This window comes from Rhea americana, unplaced genomic scaffold (assembly GCF_003343005.1).
Source record: "Rhea americana isolate MKP2758 unplaced genomic scaffold, rheAme1 scaffold_80, whole genome shotgun sequence".
In the NCBI taxonomy this organism is placed as follows: domain Eukaryota; kingdom Metazoa; phylum Chordata; class Aves; order Rheiformes; family Rheidae; genus Rhea; species Rhea americana.
In genome coordinates this window covers 1,088,935-1,111,838 of record NW_028186979.1, presented here as the reverse complement: position 1 = coordinate 1,111,838, position 22,904 = coordinate 1,088,935, and the positions used below count along the sequence as shown (strand labels likewise).

Below are 22,904 nucleotides of genomic sequence, written 5' to 3'. Positions count from 1 at the left end.
AAATACTATGAAGAAGTATAGAAAAATGGCAGAAATACTAGCTCAGCAGTATATAGGGCTTTTTGACAAAGATACACAATATTTTTCACCAGATCCTCAGAGATTTATGCTAGCTATATGAATATGCTTTCACTTCAACATTGACAAAGTAGTTCTTAAAAGCCTTGAACATAGCAAAAATAATAATTCTAAGGAAGGCTGAAGCAGCATAGCTCTATCTCACAGTAAATAGCTAATATAGCTAAAATTCAGGGTAAAGCTGGAAAAATCTCATAGAAAAGATTAGCTAAGTAAAAGATTAACAAGTTACCACCAAAAGGTATTAAAATACATGTTTTCATTTTTGCRGGAAAAAAGTGACTCGTAGACTCTAGAGTTCACAAATCAATGCATGTCATAATCACTAAATATAACAAGCTGTTGTCTTCAGTATAAAAATGATACATGATGCCYAATCTAAACTTCTCTATCATAAAAACAATTACAGAAGAGATTTGAAAGAAGTGTTGCTTTTCAATACACATGCCTGTATGCAGTGTCGGTGTACTTACTACACCTGGTATAATGAGATCGAAAGTAACATTGCATCATATACTTCAGATAACAAAACATATTTTTATGGGAAACATGCATTATATTGATGAAAATGCAATACAATTAATAACAAATTCCATATCCAGCATTGTTTCCTAGTAAAGTATTTCTAGCAATAAAAGAGTCAAATTACATTATAAGTTTACACACTAGAAAAAAAAAGTGTCCAGTGCTATAGTACAAATTACAAAGAATGCACATGAAGTATTAAAAGTCAGATACTGCTAAGATGTGATGTGGCTGAAGGTACTTGGAAGGCTATATAAATGAGGCAGTGATTCAAGAATTAATTTCAAATATATTTATTTGAGTTCCACTACCATAAATAGTCAGGTGCATGCTTTGCATTATTAAATGAAGGTCTCAAATATCAATAATACTGGTTAGAGAGACAGAATTGGATCCCACCCAGTGGAAAGAGCATAGAAGATTAAGCCACATCCTGCAGTTAAAGACACAACATACTCAGGATCTATAGAGAATGTAAATTTGGAATAATTAATAAGCAGTGAGCTTATTACGTGCCATTACGTAACTATCACAACATAATCCTGAAACTGAAAGAGGGAGCCCTGCTACTTTATAAAGCGAATGTGTATAACGCCCAACAAAATAACTATTGTTCCACACAAATTCTTCCTTGGCTTAACCCTTTGGAAATTAAGGAGGGCTGGCACCCTCAGCTAAACTGAGCCTTCTAAAAGTTAGCCTGAACTAGCTGGCCCAGCTTTCTCTGTATGCAAAGGAGAGATGAGAATGCCAGAGGTTTATTCCTCTGTAACRGATGCCTTTCTTCACATAAGCTGAATTGATCCCTTCAGAGGCTTATCTCTTTTCATCAATTTTTAAGATATTCATAGCAGAAATATGGTTTCCACTCTGTACAGCAAAGCCTCTCAGAAAAGAATAGAAGCATATCTACTTCTGCATCTAGCACACTTCCGAGCTAAACTGCACCATAAAACAGGTATGTTCATGACATTAATCTGTTTTATGCTATCTAGAAAGGAGCAACATGAAAAGTAGGTGAGTATAGTACATTTCAGGCATGTAACAAGAAAGTGAAAAAAAGGAAGAATATAATTATTTCACTTCAAGTGGACTGTTTCTGCATAATGGAAGTGGCTATCAGATTAGATAGGATCTAAATAACATCCATCAATACAAACTTTTCAAAAACATAAAAAATCAATCAAAATGTCAATTTAGTCAGTCTCTTCACCGATCCCATAGCTCTTTTTGCAATATCTGTTGCATCCAAATACCTATTTGAATTACTTAAATGATCATCAGCAATTAGGAAGATAACCAATATTAAATATGAAAGAGCTTTCAAAACAAATTAAGTATTTCACTGTGGGCTACATGATTCCTTTGTCAGTTTGTAAAATGAAGTGCAAGTGTGACTTCCAGTTACTTTTTTATATTAACAGAAGTCCTAGTGTAAATAAATTAAATTGGTAAAATACCCTTTACAATTACAAATTACTTCATTTGTGAAAACAACACAAACTAAGAAAATATTCTTCTGCCAGTATAAGCCTTGCTACAGTAAGAGGTGTTTCTAATACAGATATAGCAGCAAAGAGACGTACCATTAAGCCCTTTCTAGAACAGACAACACAGACTTAATCAGAGCTGGTGATTTTAAAATCCTCAATACTTTGCTCTTTGAATTATCTACTTGTTAGGTGTAATCTTAAATCTAAGGTAAAACAGGACATATTTTCAAAAATACTTATCTGCAATGTAAGGGCACAGAGAGTCTATCTATATTTACTATGATTGTACATAAATATGTGGCAGTATCACTCACATACAAAATTTCAAAGTTATTTTATTGAGTTCATTATTATTAGATTTGAATAAAATCTGTTCCATATATCAGAGCAGACATCCAAGAAAACTACTTTTATATCAGAACTTAAAACCCTGTATGGAACAAGTATGGAACTACATCTTTCTGTATGAAAGGAAGCATAAAGAAGTAGAACCCAAAGCATTCCGTATTTTCCTTTTTCCTATATCATGTAATCAGTCCCCAAGTTATACCACCCATTGTGTAACTTCCTTACATGAAAATAATTAAAATTGTAGTGTTATAACTTTGGCTAATTGCATTAATATGTAACAGCCTGAATCGGAGTCTCAAGCTAGACCTCTACTTTAAGAAAGGCAAGCAGAGGGGTGCAGGGAACTACAGGCTGCTCAGCCTCAKTCCCTTGGATAGTTACACAGCAAATCCTCCTGAAGGCTATTTCCAAAAACAAGGACAAGAAAGTCACTGGAAAGAGCCAGCATGGATTTATCAAGGGCAAATCATGTCTAATCGACCTGATTGTCTTCTACAAAGAGATGACTGGTTCTATGGACATGGACAGAGGAGTAAATGAGGCTTACTTTCATTTTAACAGTGCATTAGACATCATATTCCACAGTACTCTTGCAGCCAAACTGGTGAGATATGGATTAATTAAATGTACAATATATACAATGTGTGGAAAATTGTCTGGATTGTCATCAGAAGTCAGCTGCACAAAGTCCAACTGGCAGCTTGAAACTACTAGTGGCCCTCAGAGATTAATTCTGGGGCCAATACTGTTTAATGTCTTTATTAACAATCTTAACAACRGAATGAAGTGCACTCTTTGTAGGTTTGCAGATGATACCAAATAGGGGAAAGTGACTGATATGCTGCAGGGCAGGGTTGTTATTCAGGGGCAACCGGATAGACTAGAAAAACAGGATGACAGCACCATGAAATTTATAAAAGGGAAATGCAATGTCCTGGACCTCGAATGGAATAACTCCATGCAATAGTATAGGCTGGGAGCCAACTGCATAGAAAGCAGCTTTGCAGAAAAGGATCTGTAGGTCCTGGTGGACAAGAAGTTGAATATGAATCAGCAGTGTGCACTGGTGGCCAAAAAGGCCAACAGCAACCCTGGTTGTATTAGTAAGACAGTAGTCAGTAAGTCAAAGGAAGTTATTCTTTCTCACAATATAGCACTTGTGAGGCTGCATCTGGAGTACTGTACACCGCTTTGAGCTTCCCAGTACAGGAAAGACATGGATATACTGGAGCAAGTCCAGTGAAAAGCCACCCATGATGATTACAAGATTGGAGAAAATGATACAGAATGAAAGGCAGCAAGAAYTATGTTTATTCAGCYTTACAATGAGAAGCCTATGGCAAGATCTTGTTGCTGTCTAAAATCGCATAAGAGGGTATAGAAAAGATGGAGCAAGACTGCTCTCAAAGGTGCACAGTGAAAGGGCAAGAGGCAGTGAACACAAGTCGCACTGCCACATGAGAAATTCTGGTTTCATATTAAGGGAAACATTTTCACTAGGAGGGTAATCAAATATTAGAGCAGGTTGCCCAGAGGAGTTGTAAAATCTCTACTTTGGAGACATTAAAAACTCAATTGGACAAGGCCCTGAGCACCTGGTCTAGTTAGACCTGTTTTGAGAGCTGACCTCCAGAGATCTTTTCCAACCAATATACTAAACAGGACTATGTCACAAGCTCAAGCACTAGCCTGCAACTGTCCACTGCATTTACTTGTTAATATGTTCTTTGTCATGTTTTTAGCCCATGCCAACTAACATTCTCCCAGTCTATATCCAGGCATGAATTGGAACACAGTACAAGCCAGGGACTCTTTCAATTGGTGGTGTACATGAGGCCAAAAAGCTAGGGAAAGGAGAAGATAGTAAAGTTATTTATTAGTCTAGGCCTTGCCACCTTCCCTCGGGGCCAGAAAAGAGTCCCTGGTTTGTTTTACTTAGCTTTATGGATGTGGCCTCAGAGTCAGATGAGGAAACAAAAGACACTAAAGCATTATCAAGCCACAAAATATGTAGTAAGCAAGAGATGACAATAAGAGATTTAAACAGTGTGGTAATTAATAGAACAGAAATATTGAAAGTTCTGTGAAAACCACACAATTTAGAAATAGATAGCACATGAGGCTCTTGGACTACGTAGCAGCTTGTATTTCAAAACATTAGAAAACTTAGGGTCACTTGAAATAGATCAGTAACTGTTCAGTCAGTTGTAGGGTTTTTAAAATTTAGGTGTGGTTATGGTAATTCCCAAGAACCAGAAGGAAAGGTCCAAAGGATGCTCACTCTCAGTCCAAATCGATCTGTCAGTATACAGCAGTGTATCAGTCCATCAAACTAGTGGGCCAAATTATTCAGTTATGCTTGATATATTTCAACTTAATTAAAGATAACCCTGACATTTCTTTGATAGATCCTATGGTAAGCATTTACCAAAATCAACTGACAAATTGAATATTATTACAATTATTTTGTGTAAGCTCTAACTCACCACCAATAAACACACTCAGTAGAAAATGTTTGAATCAAATTCATACATGCTAAGAGTCTTTAGGAAAATAGGATTTTTTTTTTTATCAGAGCTATCAAGGATGATTTCTGAATGAATTTGGTAATATAAAGTCACAAAAAAATAGTCACTTTCAATTTAACAACTATACAACAAGTGCAAAAGAATCTTCTATTAACAATGGCTAACAAAATTAATGAGGAATTCATCACTTCGAGTTAGGAATGAAGTGAAGTGACTATTCATTTAATCCTTCATTCCCTCAGTAACTTCTTCAAGATACATATGTACTGAAGACTGCAGATAAGATTTAAAATCCACAGATTGAAGAGTTTTAGTCTATATACTTTAGTATATTCAAGCTAAACTACAGATGAAAAGCCTGAAAATCTGCAATTCTAACTGTAGGGGACATAGAAATGTAATGTACTATCTTTTTTGTAAACTTGCTAAATGAGCTCTTTTAAACTCAGTAAGAGTTGCATGACTAGCATACCTGCTGTATTATCAGGCTTTCTGCGAAGCAAGTCAAACATACTTTTCATGCTCCACGCTTTCTTCTCTTCCTGAAATGGAAGTTACCAAGATTTCGCTTTTTGTAAGGTCCAGAGAAATCAGATTTCAGAACTGTAAGAACTGATTTATAAAGAATGAGTAAAAGAACATACAGAGATAATTTATGTAATATATTGTATTTATATGATAATACATTTACACATATAAAGATATATAAAAATATATAGCCACACTAGCTGTCTAAAAATATTTACTTATTTGTGTTCAAAAGGATAAACTYTAACTTTTTTGTTTATAAACATATTTCCCAGTAAATGAGTGAAAATTTCCAACACATTTTTGAAGTTCTTGGTCCACAGGATAAAGAAGAATTATTTACAGGAATAGTGAGAGATACAGATGAGCATTGAATGGAACTATGGAAGGCTGTATATAATTAAAAGCTTCAAGTTAGTAAGATAAGCCACAAAAATAGTTCATGGAAATACTATAAGATCTATCAAGTAAAAAAAGAATCAAATCATTTTCGATAAAACACTATAAAAATGCTCTGGCAATAAGCTGGACTACGCCATTTCCATGTCCAACTCCAGGTCATTTGCCTTCAGTTGTTTATTTGTACCTATGCAATTTTTTTCAACTTCATTCATTGCACATACAGTATCACTTGGTAACATTTAGCCTTCTGGCTATATTGCTTAGCTGTTGGGAAACACTTTCAGACAGAAGTTAAAGAGCTCGGTGTGCTGACTCTGAAGAACAGAATGTAACCTGTATCTAAGAAAGTGTTATTAACAAACCACCACCTACTAAGCATCATCTTAAGGCAGAATATCAAAGATAATTCAGWTCAATTCTATAACTGAGTAATCAGCAGGTGCATCCAGTCTAAATCAGTACACAAAGGATACACTTCTATACTTTTATTTTGACATCTATGAACACTGGCCCTTTGAATAACTAGAGTGTTCTATTTTCTCATGCAGTAGCTCAGCTTTCATCAACTTCAAACCAGCTAGACACTTAAGATATACATTTTATGAATACTTTTTGAGCCACACACAGTTCTTGCATATATTTTCATATCTAAAAATGTAATTTWATACAATGAAAAAGAACCACATAGGAAAAGTGTCTATATATGAATAATGCTAGTTATCACGTTTATGCAATAAAAATAAAACTGTAAATAAATTCTTATTTGATTGCTATTAACACTACAGGATATGGAGCTTCAAAAGACACCAAAAATTATTCTAGTATTTTATGTGCAGWGCCTAAAGTCCCTTTTAGATAAAGGAAAATCCTAGAAATTAAGTCTGATATCAAAGAGGATTAGGATCATTTTGTTTCACTCAAAATACTGTTCTAACTCTACATATGCATATAAATACATAAAAAATAAAAGAAAAATTCTATGACACTGAAWCTAGTTGTTTATAAAACAGTTGTTCAAAAAACATTTTTTCTGATGTCCATCTCCCTTTGGAACACACACWCAGAACATACATATTAAAAAATTTTAAATGACATTTTAACAAATGAATTTCAGAACATAAAAAATCAAAAATCTGTCTGAATCAGTAATTAGATTTTTAGGAAAGCATGACTCAGAGTTCATCCGCTCATCTTCCAATTTTAAAAGGTACTGATCATCAAGAGCCAACATTTTAAGATGTTAACACCAACATCAGGTACCTTAGTTTTGAGGAGTTCCACTCAAGATACCTCAAAATAGCCCAATTTACAAAAAATAGTCTGTGCACCAATCTCCTATGAAACAATCAACCTTAATAWGTGTCAAGGTGGAGATGAACAAATCAGATTACCAGAAATTACTACAGTTTGCAACTTAAAATCTGAATGTATTCATTTTAATTCTCACTAGTACAACATATTTGGCTTAATTTCAATACACTTTTAACACACTTAATTCAAATTACTGGATCATTTGCATTAAAAGATAGATTTGTATAAGGGGCTGCACTGTTTATTCTTGGTTACCTAAAGCATTTCACTTAGGTATAATTCAAGAGGACCAAAATAAGAAGCCTAATCTGTTTAAGCCATCAGTGGACATTCAGAGGTGGAATAGGATGATTCAGAGCATCTAAAGCAAACTAAAATGATTGGTAMGTATTAATTTCTCAACTACAGAAATATAGAGCCTATCCATCTGAGTCTATGTAGGTCTTTATCTAATAAAGAATATCAAAAAAATACTTGTTACAGAGTTTTCCAGTCAAATCCCATAAGGTAATCAAGTGAATATATTAGACATTTGTTAATGTAGTTATTCAACAYTCAGTCCAGGGATTTTTGTAAGAGGAAAAAGATAACATTTTCTCTGTTATAACTATTACTTTTATCTTGGATTGCCAAATATACCACTTTTTTTTTTGCAAACAAAACTATGGATAAAAATGTTAACTTTTGCTCAAAGTCTTTCAGTGAAACACTGCAACAACTGAGTTTCAATGTCTCCAAAAAAATAAAGCACAGAATTACTGCCTGCACTCTTGATGGGCCTCTCCTAATTAGAAGATTAATAGAGAAAAGAAAAACAACTCTTTAAAATCTGCAGAAGATACAAATTCTAAAGGATACTGAATAACTGGAAAGAGAATTTTCTCATATAAATGGAAGCTTTGCACCAGTGTCAACTTAAATGAAATTTGTTATACATATATGTTTTTTCRTTAGATTAGAAAGGGAACATTTTTTTTATTGCAACACAAAATAGTTTAAGGTGTCACATCAGCTTCTCTTTCTATACAAGACAGAATTTAAWTACTTACAATTAAGGACACACTTAAGTTATGTTCTGAACACTGATGCTTTCCTGGAGGCAGCCTAAGATTATTAATGTACTATGACACATAGTTTAAAAAATTACTAATCTTGAAAGATGAAAATTTCTGTATGATCCATGTTAATATTTACTATGGTCTACTTGTCTTTTTCTTACCCCATCTAATAGCCTAAATTTTAGCAAATAAATTCTTATATTTAGTAAAGAAGTTGCCTCCTCTCAATGGATAATTACTCATTACTCTTAAGCAACGGCTGAGTTTGTGTAAGAGAATTCCTACAGGAGACAATCACAAATGCTGATTTTCTAATACATCTCATAGGCTTAAGAAGAAACATCGAAATGATTCATTCTCAGTTTCTACACTTTTTATAAGTAAAGCAAGATAAGACTTTCAAATGTTAACACAAGGTGCAAACATCCAGTACTAATCATTTAACCTAAAATCAKCAAAATGTCCTAGAAAAAGAAAAGCAAGATTACGTTTGTTAATAAATTCCAAATAGGACTGCATTAATTAGCTGTCTATAAAACAAATTTGATACGGTATATGCAATGTGAAGTATTATCACTGGTACTCAGAAATAGTCCATGAGGAAAAGTAAAATCTCCTGATTTGAGGAACYAAATGATCAAATGTCAAGCATTTAAATAGATCCTGGTTGAGTACTTTGCAAAATAAAGTTGTTGGATGCTATTACAACAGTTTCTACTTGTCTCTAATGCAAAGTTATCCTAAGATCTTTCTAGCAGAGGATTCCTTCCTGCTCTCTGGATGTACACRGTTATSYATATGCTCAGCATTAAAAGGTAGAGAAGMATCCTCTCTCTCTGACTCCAAAATAAAGGTGCCATGCAGAGTCAATTTATCTGACTTTTATTTACAGCTGTAGAAGGAAAATACGCCAATTAAAAGGGATCTAGTATAGACTAGTGAAGCTGACCTACCATAGTCTTACTCAATAGCTCTGTTTTCCTATTATATCTGCTTGCTGATTATCTGCCAAAAATAAGCTAGTTATTGTACCTTTTTTTTTAACTAGCACTGCAAAGACAGCACAACTAYGAAAAATGACCCGCGTCTGATTATTGCCCATAAATCATCAACAGAATCTCTCATTAAGGGCCTATTCCTGCCAACATTACCTATCTCACCTGAGATAAAATGAGAAAATGCATCCTTGAATTCACTCAGTGAACAACAAACATAGAACCAAAGGACACCATATTTTCAAACTCACTTTAGAATATAGCAGTTGTACTTACAAAGCAAGATTTTAGCTTCTAATTTCTAGAACTAATTAGGAAATGAATTTTTGTCCCAATACTATTTTCAAYATTTTGAATTTAGTTTGTGTTCTGAATCAAAAAGAAAAGTCRAATTAGTGGAAAATAAACAGAGCAAGAAAAAGGCAGACAGTAAGGTGCGCTTTCTGTACTACAGCTTTCTAGTGGAATCTGCACTCTTTATACAGATATAAATATCCGTAAATTTTCCCCAAATCTCTAGGACTRCCTGCAGTTCAAGGCACTTCTATTCAGGAAACAGTAGCTAATTCTTTTTCTTCTTTAAACAAACCTTTTCCGGAGTATCCTCAGAAGTCAGAGCATCTGCTTCAACCTATACCAAAAAGTATACAGCAATTAATTCACTGAATTTTTAACTGTAGTCCCATTATCAGCATTTTCARTGTTGGTTTCAGTTAGAGATTCACACACTGAAAACACATAAATAACATTTAGCTTTCACACATGCAACTGTTCTAATTGAAAATTCTTTCAAGTTTCATATTTCAATAATTAAACAAATTTGGGTTTTAAAACAAGATTTGCTTTTGTTTTAATTTCATTAAATATACTAAGAAGTGGATTATAGGCATTTCTTTTATCATAAGTAGCAGAAAGACAWCTGGTTCAGTGATAGAGAGATTTTGACGTAGCAGCAATGCCTTCCAGATTAATCATTACCTCATAAAGCATTCATACAAGACGAATTTATTAGCCCTACTGAAGTCAGTGACAAAACCTCTACTAATTTCAATGTCATCAGGATTTCTGTCAAAGCATTCAGCTTTGCCCTTTCTCTTACAATACTTTTAAAGAATGWGTAAAAATCTAAGCCACTTTTTTAAAAAGTCAAGTACCTAATCGGAGTAAAATCAAAATAAATATATTTGGGCAAACATACACATAAATAGACTTATATCCATTGCTTCCATAGATTTTTAGCTGTATGGTATTTTAAATTTTGATTCCAAAGGAAAAGAGGCTACTATTTGTATCTAAATGTTAAGTCAAATGCGTTCAAGTTTCTAGTTAAAACTGATTCAATGATACTGAAATTTGATGAGTTACTACTGTAACAACAATAGAAATCTGATTACTGAATCCTACAGGACTTTCATCATCTTTTAATAATACAGATGTCCTGAGATAAACAGTTTAGTGAGATTTCAGGCACATCGGAACGAAACAAAAAAAACCAAGCTCATTAAAGTCTGCATTATACTCTTTAATCAAAACTAGATGAATTGGTTTCATGTTCAGAATCAAATGCAAATGCTTTACATTCTGCTTTATAGATCTAGCTTACATTTAAAATATGTACACTCTCACATTTAAAAACCAGGAAAATCTAACCTCATTCACAGTATCGCTGGTAGGTGCTGGAATTTCTTCCTCTTGTACTATCTCAGCTGGAATCTACATATATAAAAATCAAATTAGCTCTTCCTAATTTACAGACTTTGCATACTARCCATTAAAACTTCCCTTATAATAGTTGCATTCTTACTTTTATCATTAATTTCATCTTAATTTCTGTTTATTTATAACTAATATTTGGTGACAAAATAAAAAGAATTAATATTAATTTATTTAATTCCTGAATCACATACATACAGAAAAGCATTTACATACATATTAAGAAGATATGATATAAAGACATTGCTCAAGTCAACACTGTTTATTTCAGGGGGAAGTATATACTTCAGTGAGATTTTTGCTTAAGCAAGAGCTAGAGGATTTAGCTCAAAGTAATGAAATAATGAATTATTCTAACTTCATATTCACAAAGAAATTCAGGGCTTATAAATAATTTAGCCAAATCAAAATTAATGACAGTGTTTGAAAGTGAATTAGAACAACCATAGGAAAGAAAAGTCTCACAATTACAATACTAAAAGCATTCTGCTAAAYTAAGAAGGCTAATATTTATCTTTTATTATAGGGTTACTGAGAAAACACTTATTTTACAGAAGCAAGTCATTAGAATCTAACTTTTGCTCTTGTTAAAATTTACAAGAATTTAAACAAGTGCTGCAGTTTTTTAGTATTTTGACAAAATGCGTTGTCCCTTCCCGCTCTTCTCGTGGCACATAAACTTCGCCTGGTGCTGGGCCACAACCAGTTTGTGTTTCTAAGCTGCCATCGCTGTGACATCACTGGCACTAACAGGAAAATAAGCAGCAGTCTTTGGTCCACTGTCCAAATGCTTGGTTTTCTTTTCAATATTGTTATAAAACTTTATCTAAAGAAATAGAAAAGTTTTATTTTGCAAATGCAAAYGTAGACATGTAGGCTTTCATCAAAAGGTAATGGAAAACTGGGTAAAAAGGGTAAAAGGCAGAAAAGGGAAAATTAACTAAAAGGCTTCGCTACTGAGGAGTGTTGCAATAGTTACATAGAACTACAGGAATCKTATTAGATGAATAAAATAAATATGTGAAAACTCAAATAAATGCATTCCAAGGACAGTTTCATTTAAAGTGAAGATGTAATGCAAATGTAAAACAACTCTTCTGGAAGATTGATCTTATACATACCGAYTCCTCAAGCAAAGAAAAATATTGATATAGCCCCATAGCTGTTTAACTTAAAGAAAAATGAACATCATAATTTTATATGATAAGTATATGCCAAAAATGAACATATATATTCCAAAAATGAACATGTTTTTACATAAATATTTGTTGCGCCCTCTTATTCACATTCAACTTTATTTTGTAACTCGCTTGTCTTTTATATTTTTCTCTTTGAGTATTGTTTTTGTTCCCACCACCAAATTTTCTTAATATTTCCAGTTCTCTTTCTCCTAGGTCTTTAATGCTTCTTTTCATTGTATTTTCTGAATCTTTTTATCCCATGGCCTCTTGAACAATTGATTATTATCTTCTCTTCTTCCTTATGCTCTCTCTTCTTTTATGTTCCTATTCTATTTTCTATAGCTCAATCATGTCTTTTCCAACTAYACTATCAAGCATAGCTTATTGCTGGCTAGCTTAGTCATCTGGGCATGTATTTCTGTAGTGAGGATGGTRCACAAATGAAACTATCAGTGGCAAACTAGCTGCATACAAAATGGCAATACATAACCCAACTGACCTTACGCAATGGACTGTCAAATGCAAAAAGTAATCTGATTGAAGATAATTGCAGATACACAAAAGAATAAAGTTGAAACCTCAACAGTTATAAAAAGATAATAAAATGGTACTGTTGYTAGTTGTATCAATAGCAAATAACTCTCTTCCAGATGTTGTTTTGCTTTTTCCATTTGTGATCTGCACTTTATGGAGAATTTGTATYTTAATGCCACAGGTTGTATGAATTTTCTACTAAGATCTTTCATGCCAATGTTGCTCCCAGAGCAGTATCTGTTCCATGAATAAACAGATGACTTCACTTTTCTGTGTTATCCATTCACTTTAAAATACAAAAATAAAGACTTTAGTGTGAGAAGTAGTTTGACTTGACAGATAAATTGAGTGAGAGATTTCAGAGAGGGTGAYAGGTCAACCTTTCTAGAACTGAAAGACTCTAGCATCTTTCATCAGATGTTTTTGCAAAAAGGAAACATAAAAGCTTTCTTTTATTTTGACCTCTTCCAAAATATCGCCACAATAAAATATTACAGGATCCTGACTAGTACATTTTTCTCTTTGTTTCTTTATTTTTAGAATATCTGCTGCCCCATTTTTAACTAATATTTTGGGATATGAATCAAGCACATGATTGTTAAGAGATATTTAAAACACTAAACAGCTGCATTTCATTCCTTTTTGTGTGATAAATACAAGGCATCTGTTGAACTGGATAAATATATATCAAAATACATATTAAAATCACCTTCATTGACTAACTGCTTAGGGAAAAAAAATCTTTTTGTTAGAAATCAAATTAGTTTTAACTTTTATGTCATATCATAAAGCAAAATCACAGCATTCTCCTACAAGGATGACATATGTCTAAATCCACATCCAGATTATTTTTCACTTATATCTGTAACAGTTTATACATTTATWAAGATTATACATATATATATATTGCTACAATTTATACATATTGCTATCTAAGAAGAATAGTAATTCTAGGATTAAAAAAAGTTAATAAACAATAGAGTCTGCTTAGTCATGGTTTCTCCTATCTTGGACGGCATCAAAATGACTACCATTCAGGATAGCTACGTTAGACCCTTTTACGTGCTTTTTATCTTTTCAGATATTTAAACACTATAGATACAGTAAGTATTATAAAATTATAAGAAGTAGTTTATTTATTGTAAMTATTATAAAATGAATGTAAATGTAAATGTAAAATGTGATGTAAAAATGCATATGCCCATAAAAGCCCCATGAATTAAATTAAATATTGAAATGAATTATATACAATAAATGAATAGAATGAATTGATGATTTAATGATTTAAACAGAATGATCATGAATTAAGAATAGAAGAAATGATGACTTTTGACACAYAGTCTTCTCCTATGGGCTTGCTGAACTATACATATGGAATGTACCTGTTTATTATTGGTTTTAAGGAGGAACTATACATGTTCTTGATCTAGTATCATYGTCAATTTGCCTGGACAGAATAGAATTMGTTCAGCTTTCTTTTAGTCAGACAGTTTAATTGCTTATAGAAAATGTATATACATTCCCTCAGCACAGAAACAGAGCATAATTTTTTTAAAGCAAACCACCCTCCTACCCTCAGGAGAAAAAACACAAGAAAATCCAGGTGTTCTCTTGCCCTCACTTCTGAGCAGCACTCTGGTATGCACCATTCTGTTTTTTCTCTACCATGATATCACCAAGGTTTTGAATCAAATAAAAAGTTGTATGAGCTCACAGATGAAGGCTCAGGTTCTGCTCCTAGTATGTTGACAGTGAGGAGAGCAAGAGTCAAGTCATAAATCTCTCTGGCAAAGACTCAATAATCAAGAGGAAACTTCTTAAGTCTTTTATTTAATCTCTTATACCATGAAGTTGTGAGGTTATTTTAAAATRTCTAACTTATTTTTCTGATGTTCTAGCAAAACAGCTTTAAAAACAGAAAATTTTCATATTTTTGGACATTCTTGTTTCAAGAAAAAATGAGTAGTTCCATCTAAAGGGTTCTGGCCAACTCGWGATCACATTACAGAATCTGTCTTAACGGTACCTGATCAATAGGCATCTCCACTTGAACGTTTTTGTCATCTTGTACTTCTTCTGCWCCTTCAACTTCTTCTCTTGGTTTGTCTGCTTTAAAGATACTTGGTGCTGAAACTTAATGAAAAATTTTGCTTTGAAATTCCAAATACATGCTTCTACATTCCTTTCACAACAGCAAACTCAGCAAATCCTTTAAAAAAGCTCAGTGTCTTCCTTTATACTGAACTTTCAAATTTACAATACGAAATTCYACTTGAAAATGTCATATAATAAAGTAAGTGGGTTTAATGTCTAGAACTGAATGAAATATTTTCTGTGAATTACCTCTAAGCTGAGCTGACTTTAAAGAATACATTGAACTATACCTGAAAAAAAAATTCAGGATTTAAGCACTGCTCATAAGTTCATYTGGAAGGTAGAACCCTCCTCCTTGCGCAGTGCAATATCTAAGATACCCTTGTAGATATGTAAAATTTCCAAACATTCTAAAAACACAGGAAAAAATGGAAGGAACAAAAGAAATACTTCCAAAAAAAATGGACAACTGGGAAGATTAAGAGTGACTAAATTATTATTAAATACATTCACAGAACAACTTTATGTTTTTTGCTTTCTAATAATAYCAGACACTGATATTTGAGGTGGAGTTGTGCCATATATTGTGAACGCTAGGTGCATTTCTTGCATTAATGTACATCTACAGCTCCTTTTTCTATTTTTTATACATTTTTATATATATTTGTGTATTCTATATACAAAATAGTATATTTTGCCCCACTGACAAAATATACTGTTTCTCAGATATATAAATAAAGACCTATCAATACATGCACMCAGGAAAATGTTTTGTAGATTAAATTGAAGATGTTATCCCTGTATCTAGTCATTACTTCTTGGACATKTTCAACAACCTGCAGCTAACGCTGTCCTACAAGGAATTCCCTGTTCTCTCCTACTCATTCTGCTATCTCAATTACTTAGGTATTTTTATAAACTGGGGAGTAGCTCAGAGAGGAAAGGCTGAATTAAGYTCATTCCATAATACTTAAGCATCTCAGAACTGATTCATATTTCCTTAAGTCATCACCTATTTGTTATGCTGTTTTACCTGTAGCAAGTGCTGGATCTGGAGTCCTTTCAGGACTTGCCTTCTKGCTTTTGCCATTAATACCTGAGTTTGCTTTTTCATCTTTTATTTTTGCATTTTCAAMTGGTTTTCCTGGAGGTCTACTGGAAGATCTTCTGGCCCTTGGCTTCTCTGACTAGCAAAACATAAATAGAGAATATCAAAACGGAGATTAAACAGTTTTTGGTACATTGACAACCATGCCAAAATAATCTGTTTGTACCTTTGAGCACTTAGTGTTGGCAACACATCAGGTCCAGTGTATCTACAATCTGTTTTACTTTAGCTTCTTAAAAAAGTTCTTTTGATTTTGCAAAAGAGAGAAAGCAGCTACAGCTTTTCTACACATATTCTCATATTTTTGTTATAGTGTAAAATCAGCAGCTGTAGCTAGAATGCATAGATTTCATTAGTAACTTTTTAAAAACTATTTTAATATTTTTTACAAATTTGTAAGTGATCTTTATACAGAACTATGTCATGATGTGATCTTAATTGTTCCTATAATTTCCAGAGCTAAGTCATTAATTCCTCATCATCAATCCTCTTAAAGGTTACATACTGATAAATCTGTAGTTCTCCATACTATACAGTTGCAGAAGATCTACTTTAAGGGGRCATCATTGTCAGTATGATCCCAAAATCTCATTTTGGCCCTCCCTTCCTCTCCAGCAGAGGATTATTAGTCTTCTGCGTTCTAACCCACTTCYTGAACTATTTCTGGACTTTGCCTAACAGCTCTCATGCATTCATTAKGCAAACAATCCTGAATCCTTGCATCTTCCTTTCACTCTGACTGGACTTTGATTGAATCCCTGCTARGAATTCAAGAGCTACATCAGGCCAGGATTTAGATTTAATTTCTCAAGGTATTACAAGTAGYCAAAGTTTGTGTAACATCATTGCAGCGTTATTTCTAGTGACTAACTATGCATTATGACTAATGCATGTGGAACTTTCATACATACTGCATCTGCTGTATTACTAGCAGAAAACAAGAGAGTAAATAATAAAGAAAAGGTCAACTGCACAATATAAAAACTGCTCAATATTCAWAAAACATTGAAGGTATATATATAACTAATTTTATTCATGAAAATATATTTTATTTTCATACTATGATCTTTCCCATGAAGGGATATTTTAAAGATTACACCTGTGAAATTTAGGCAAGATACAAAGAAGAGGGAACAGAATAAAAGCATATTAAATAATAAGTGGAGCATAGACATCTTAATTCTGGAACAGCAGAATAGTCAATAAAATTATAACATAGATAAAAACATGTGTAACTTTTATTATATGACAAACACTCTTACCATCAAAGGAAACAATGAATACAATAGCTTAGTAACAGTTAGAGGATGACTTACATTTACACATAATTATATTAATTTGTAATCTAACACATTTATGAGATAAATCCAAGATACAAATCAAACTTTTGATTGAAATTGAAAACATTTAGGAGGAAATTCTTCTGTAAGTAGTACTGATGTTCCTCCACAATTACCCATCTCTAATGAAGTGAAGTGAAGATAGTTGTCATCCTCAAATACTCTACAGCATAGTCACAGCAGYGGAGTACCAGCTGCAGATTTGAAACCCATAAAGCTAGAAAAAGGTTCTAAAACTTAGCTCTCTCATTCTCCAAATAAGTCACATAATAGCTAAATTGTTCATGAAAATTACTTCTCTCTTCCACTGCACTCCCCTTCTCCCTGTGTTTTGTAAAAGAGAGTGGTCCAATTCCTTAAATGCAGAAGGAGTCCTAACTTCAGAAAAGTAACAAAATTTCAGATAAATCCCTTTTATCAGCTTTTTCTACTAGCTGATAGAAAATCAGCTATTTTCTATCAACTAGATAATCATCTATGTAGGATGCTACAGTGGATGTAATGAGCTCCATTATGGAGTGTCTGAAAGCTTGCTTACATGTCTGCTTCTAGTGATAGCTGCACTGGCTGGAGTGGATGGTGTTTTGATATAAAAAAYGAATTCTGATGAACTATCATATAAACTGTTTAAACTAATCCAGCCAAATCTGAATAAAAACAAAAAACTCAGCAGAGCTAAGATGGTGATAGCCTCTTTCAGGACCACAGCCAAGCGGCAGGAACGCACAGAGGTACCACTCTCTTCAGTGGCACTGCTGCTGCCACAAAATGACCAGCTTTCTGATTACATCTGAAACTCTGACCAAGGTGTGTGTCCCAGCTCCTAGGCTGGGTCTTGGTGTGTTCGCTGGCTGTATCACAGCTCCATGCCAGCAAAAAATCCAGACACATGTAAACTCACACATTCATGTATACATGCTCTGTTTTCCAAATGCAAGGAGATTGCACACACATGGTTCAGAGAACAGAACCACAGTGGTTCATCTGTGCCCACTGTTTAGATGTCGTATCTCAAGTCTAGCTCTTTTCATGAACAAACGATGTAACTAGCAGTTTTTGAAAGTTAATTCCAATATATGCKCTCCAAAATTTATTTGCTTTCATGCTTAGTAGTGTCAGTGTCTCAATCTCTCKCAAACATGTCAGTGTCTGAATATCTGATGTTGTGCCAAAAGTCTTCAAAGGAGCTGCTTTTCTATAAACCTCAGGGTATCTGTAGGAAGGAAGGAAAGCAGGAGSCTAGAAACCATAATCAGAGTATTCTAGCCATCACTTGGTCACAAGTCTTAAACAAGAAATTTAAGATCCAGAATGCTCTTTTCACTATTCTGGAACATTGTCAATGAACTGAGAATAGAGTATCAAAGTTAATGAGCCATAGCTACAATACTATTAAAATTATATTTTGTCATTTTTGATTAGAATCAAATAATGTTTCATTTTGAAAAGCAGATCTTAGATAGCAATAAATCACTTTTTATCTGATTTTTTCTGTTGAAAAATGAAGAAATATACCCTGAACTTTGCTTTTTGTAGTATACTATGATACAAGAGCCTTTGTCAACTTTGCTCAAAATTTTGTAGTTTATCTTCAGTAGCCCTAAGCCCAATTTGCTAATTTCTGCATTATGTGAAATTCTGAAACAGTATTTGACAATGAAATGTGAAATTTTCATTTTATGAGAAAATGCTCATCATCAAGTAACATATTTCACTAGTGAAAATTGGACAGAAGTAAAGGAGTGCCTACTTTTTGCTTTATTTTAATGTAAACAGTAATATACTTTTCAATATATAAAAGAAGAGAATGGGTCAAAAGTATATGCTCAGAAGTAAGGATTCTCCTATGTACAAAATGGTGAAGTACTTCCTTCACATCATGTGACATTTTATCAAAAATAATAAGTAAACTCAAAATCTTCCTGTGCTGGGTACTTAGATGAATGACTATAAAATTAGTCACCTGATTGTTCTGTGGTCACTTTGTGACCTTTAGTTGGCAGTAATAAACACAGAATCTTTCCTTCAAATCTATGGATGTTGGCATAAGCTGGCATTAAAAAGGGGAAGATTCACATGGATAGTAACCTTCAATGAGAGGAGTATTGCTAGAACGGCTTGCTTCTGTAAGTATTACCAGAAGGAAGAAAATGAGGGTTAATACATAAAATAGGCTTTTCATGATCGAAAGCTAGTCTCCAAGCATTTTATATTAAATAACGCTTCTGTCTTGCACACAGGAATTCAATTTACGATGTCTTAGTTGGAGAGTGTTCAGAAGAGTTTTCTTAGAGTCATTCTGAGGAGTGCCAGATAATTTATACAAGACATAGGGTGCTTGTCAGTCTTTAAAATGTATGCTGTGCTTTTTCAAATGTCAGAAACAGCTTATGTTAATAATAGGCTTGAAAGAGGGTCTGTCACCAGGGGAAGCTACCAGTTTTAAGATATAGATATCTAAAAGCAATTAGAAAGAGATGGAAGCTGTTGACATTCAGTAATCCCAATTTTGCTCCATCTTCCAAGTCTTTGAAACAACTGGACAGATGGATCTATAATTAAAAACCCTGTGATTTCCATATGGTATTCTTTATGAAAGCTACTTTGGGAAYCAAGGACTGTTTATTATTTGTTGTGGATAGGGAATTTGATGTGGGATTTTAAAAAGCATTCTGGATAGATATCAGCCCAGGATTCCTCATGAACAACACTTTTGCTTACGTCACTGATATGACTCGCATAAACGAGAATATAGGACATAGTTCTGTTTTATGATCATGTTGGAACATTTCTGACTTCAAAGTGTCTTGAATATTGAGAGATTGATTCTTAGTTTAACCATATTCAGTATTTTATCTGTAATCCAGATGATGATATAATCTCTCACGATAAAGTTTGTGGGAAGTATAAAGATTACTTGAATAGCAAACAAGGAGAGCAGGATATTGTTACAGAATAGTTGCAGCTAACTTAAATGTCAGTAGKTATGTTTTAATATATCCAAATACGATTAAACATATCTCCAGACAAAGATTTTTGTCTAAAAATAAAGAGACATTCTTGATTTGAAGGAAATAAYTGTAAGGAGGAAGTTGCTATAGTTGGCTGCCTCATGAAAAACTCTCAGAGCAAAAGATGCAACGTGACAAAGGCTGACAAGTGCAAGTTACTACGTTCCGATGAACAACATTTGTTAGGTCATGACTAGCACTCTCTGACCAGTYCTGGTATGGCATGGGAATATGAAAGCTCAGAGATCTTTAAAAGATACAGGAGTTGGAAAATAGCCTTTATTTAAGTGTGTGTTCACAGAAATCAATCTATTGAGCTTACTGAAGTTCACTTACACTTACCTGCCCACTTACACTTAAGATTAGCTACTTATTCATGTGAGAGAGATCTGACAGTAGGGGAGCTTTTAAGCTTCAGATAAAGGCACAAAAAAATCCAGGGGGATGAAAGCTGAAGAGATAAATGCAGCCTTGAAACAAAATGATATTTTCTGGTGGTGAATATAATTAAATACTAGAATAACTTAATAGCAGTAATGCTGTACTGTCTGTTACTTGGAGTTTTAAAGACAGTGAAATCTCTTTTGAAAGGAGATGTTTGATTTTGTTTCTGTGAAAAATCTACCACATGTACACACTATGCATCAGATTGGATAACCAAGGATTCACAAATCCTGGACAAAAGGACTGGAAAGAAACAGACACCAAGTCTATCACTTTCTCCAAGTGGATTCAAGTGCAACAAAACCATTCCCAACAAACAGCTGTGAGGATCTGACTYATAAAAATCTCTAGTGATGATATTCCACAATTTCCTTTGTATTTTCTTCCAGGAATTAACAATCCTTACAAAGAGAAAGTTTTTCTCTCTCCAGAAGTTGATCTAAACTATGGTATTTCATAATGAAGTTTAAGCTCACTGCTTTCTRGGCCTTTACACTCTGAATATGATGAAATTACTCACATGCTTCTTTGCATCTTGACATAATAGTTCCTATTATCTTTAGAGTATATGAATAATTGTAATTAACTCATTGAAAAAATGAAATTAAAAAGCACTTGTAGCATTGTAGGTAGTTTACAGACATTTAATAAGATGATCTCTTCAATTATGACTTGTATCTTGATAATTTCAGTCAGTTAACCAACAGACGTGATGTGTTTCACAGTCTAAGTCAGACAGAAATAGCTCTGCTATGCAGACTTTCAAAGTCTGAACAACTGACATGAAAAACAAAACAGTTTGGGATTTTTCTTGATTTATTTTTTAATTTTACACTTTGGTACGTGGATTTTCAGTCTAATAAAAACTTTTTTATCTTTGAAAAGTGCATATAAACTACATACTTGTACAATTCAGAGAAAAAGTAAATTCAACGTAGAGTGACTAAGCAGAATTAAGACTTAAGGACTTGGGGATGAAGATCAATGTAAAAACATTGAAAGTACATTTAGGTAATTTACTTTCAGGTTCAAAATTTACACATATGTCTTTACAACTATCTACACTTAATTTACTTACAAGGCAATATTTAAATCAACACAATTGAATTCTGTAATTCCTATTGAGATTTTCTGTAATTGAAATTACAAGAGTTTTATTTTCTTGTCAGCTTTTACTGTAACATTACAATATCTCATAATATATCAATTAAATAAAATACTACCAAAACATACCCCAGAAACATATTTAAAATGCATATCAAAAGTCATGATTTAACTTACTCTTGCCTTTTTCTTTTTAGATCTTCTTGAAGATGCTCGTGATTCACCATATAAGCTAAAAGGCAAGTAATGCATAATTTGTTGATTTTGAATGAAAAGTATTACACTGGATTTCCATTATTTTCTTATTATTAAATAACTCTAATAATGCTGTCAAACCTTTCTTTTCATCCACTGAGCAGTTTCAGCATGGAGGGAGTATTTAAACTATAACAAGGGACTACATTAAAACGTAGTACTTTCAGATGCACATGAATGGTTTAGCTTCAACATTAAATATTGATCCCTACAAATTGAATGTACTACTTAAAGAACTATTAAGTGATTGGTTTACAAAGTCAAGAAATGGATATTGTCCATTGTATCAATTGTACCAGAAAGGTGTTAGGTAGGTAGTCAGCCTGAAAGCAATTATGTCTTTGTTGAATCTTATTATAACAAAAAAAATCCCATTAGCTCATATTTCCTGCTTTCCTCAGGAGTCAAAGGAGAAAGAAGAATATGTTCAGATCATTCGTTTGCAAAACTGAGGCTTTTAATTATAAAAACAAAATACAAGTTTTCTGTAAGATAAAATAATGAATTTTGATCTTCAGTGACAACCTAAAATCCAACTAATCACGATCTGAATTATGGCTAAATATTATAGCGTTAATGAAGTTATAAAATAATTATGAGCAGATGTACAAGATTTATATCATTGCTTTCTCAATACCATTATTTTTTGAGCAAAAGTCCTCCCGAAAATAGSCAGCATAATTTTACCAAAGCAGTGATAATAAAATACTTTTAAACATGATGAAACCGCAGTATAGAGTTAAATTCTGAAAAAAATCAAAGTAATTTTAATTTTTACATCAGAACTTGTGAATTATTGAGACACTGCTGTGAAGTATTTTTATGAAGTATTTAAACACTGCTAAATAGTA

The 22,904-nt window shown here is 33.2% G+C and overlaps 1 protein-coding gene across 1 annotated transcript in view; it reads right to left on the bottom strand.

The window, feature by feature from the left end:
• Positions 1 to 22,904, bottom strand: part of DCDC2C (doublecortin domain containing 2C) — a 46,947-nt gene that overhangs the window by 1,636 nt on the left and 22,407 nt on the right. The window contains exons 7-12 of the mRNA XM_085322940.1: positions 21,976 to 22,030; positions 15,825 to 15,978; positions 14,724 to 14,824; positions 10,920 to 10,982; positions 9,859 to 9,900; positions 5,448 to 5,517 (exon numbers count right to left, since the gene is read on the bottom strand). Coding sequence (XP_085179066.1) covers positions 5,448 to 5,517; positions 9,859 to 9,900; positions 10,920 to 10,982; positions 14,724 to 14,824; positions 15,825 to 15,978; positions 21,976 to 22,030 — 485 coding nt within the window. The remainder of the gene's footprint in view (positions 1 to 5,447; positions 5,518 to 9,858; positions 9,901 to 10,919; positions 10,983 to 14,723; positions 14,825 to 15,824; positions 15,979 to 21,975; positions 22,031 to 22,904) is intronic.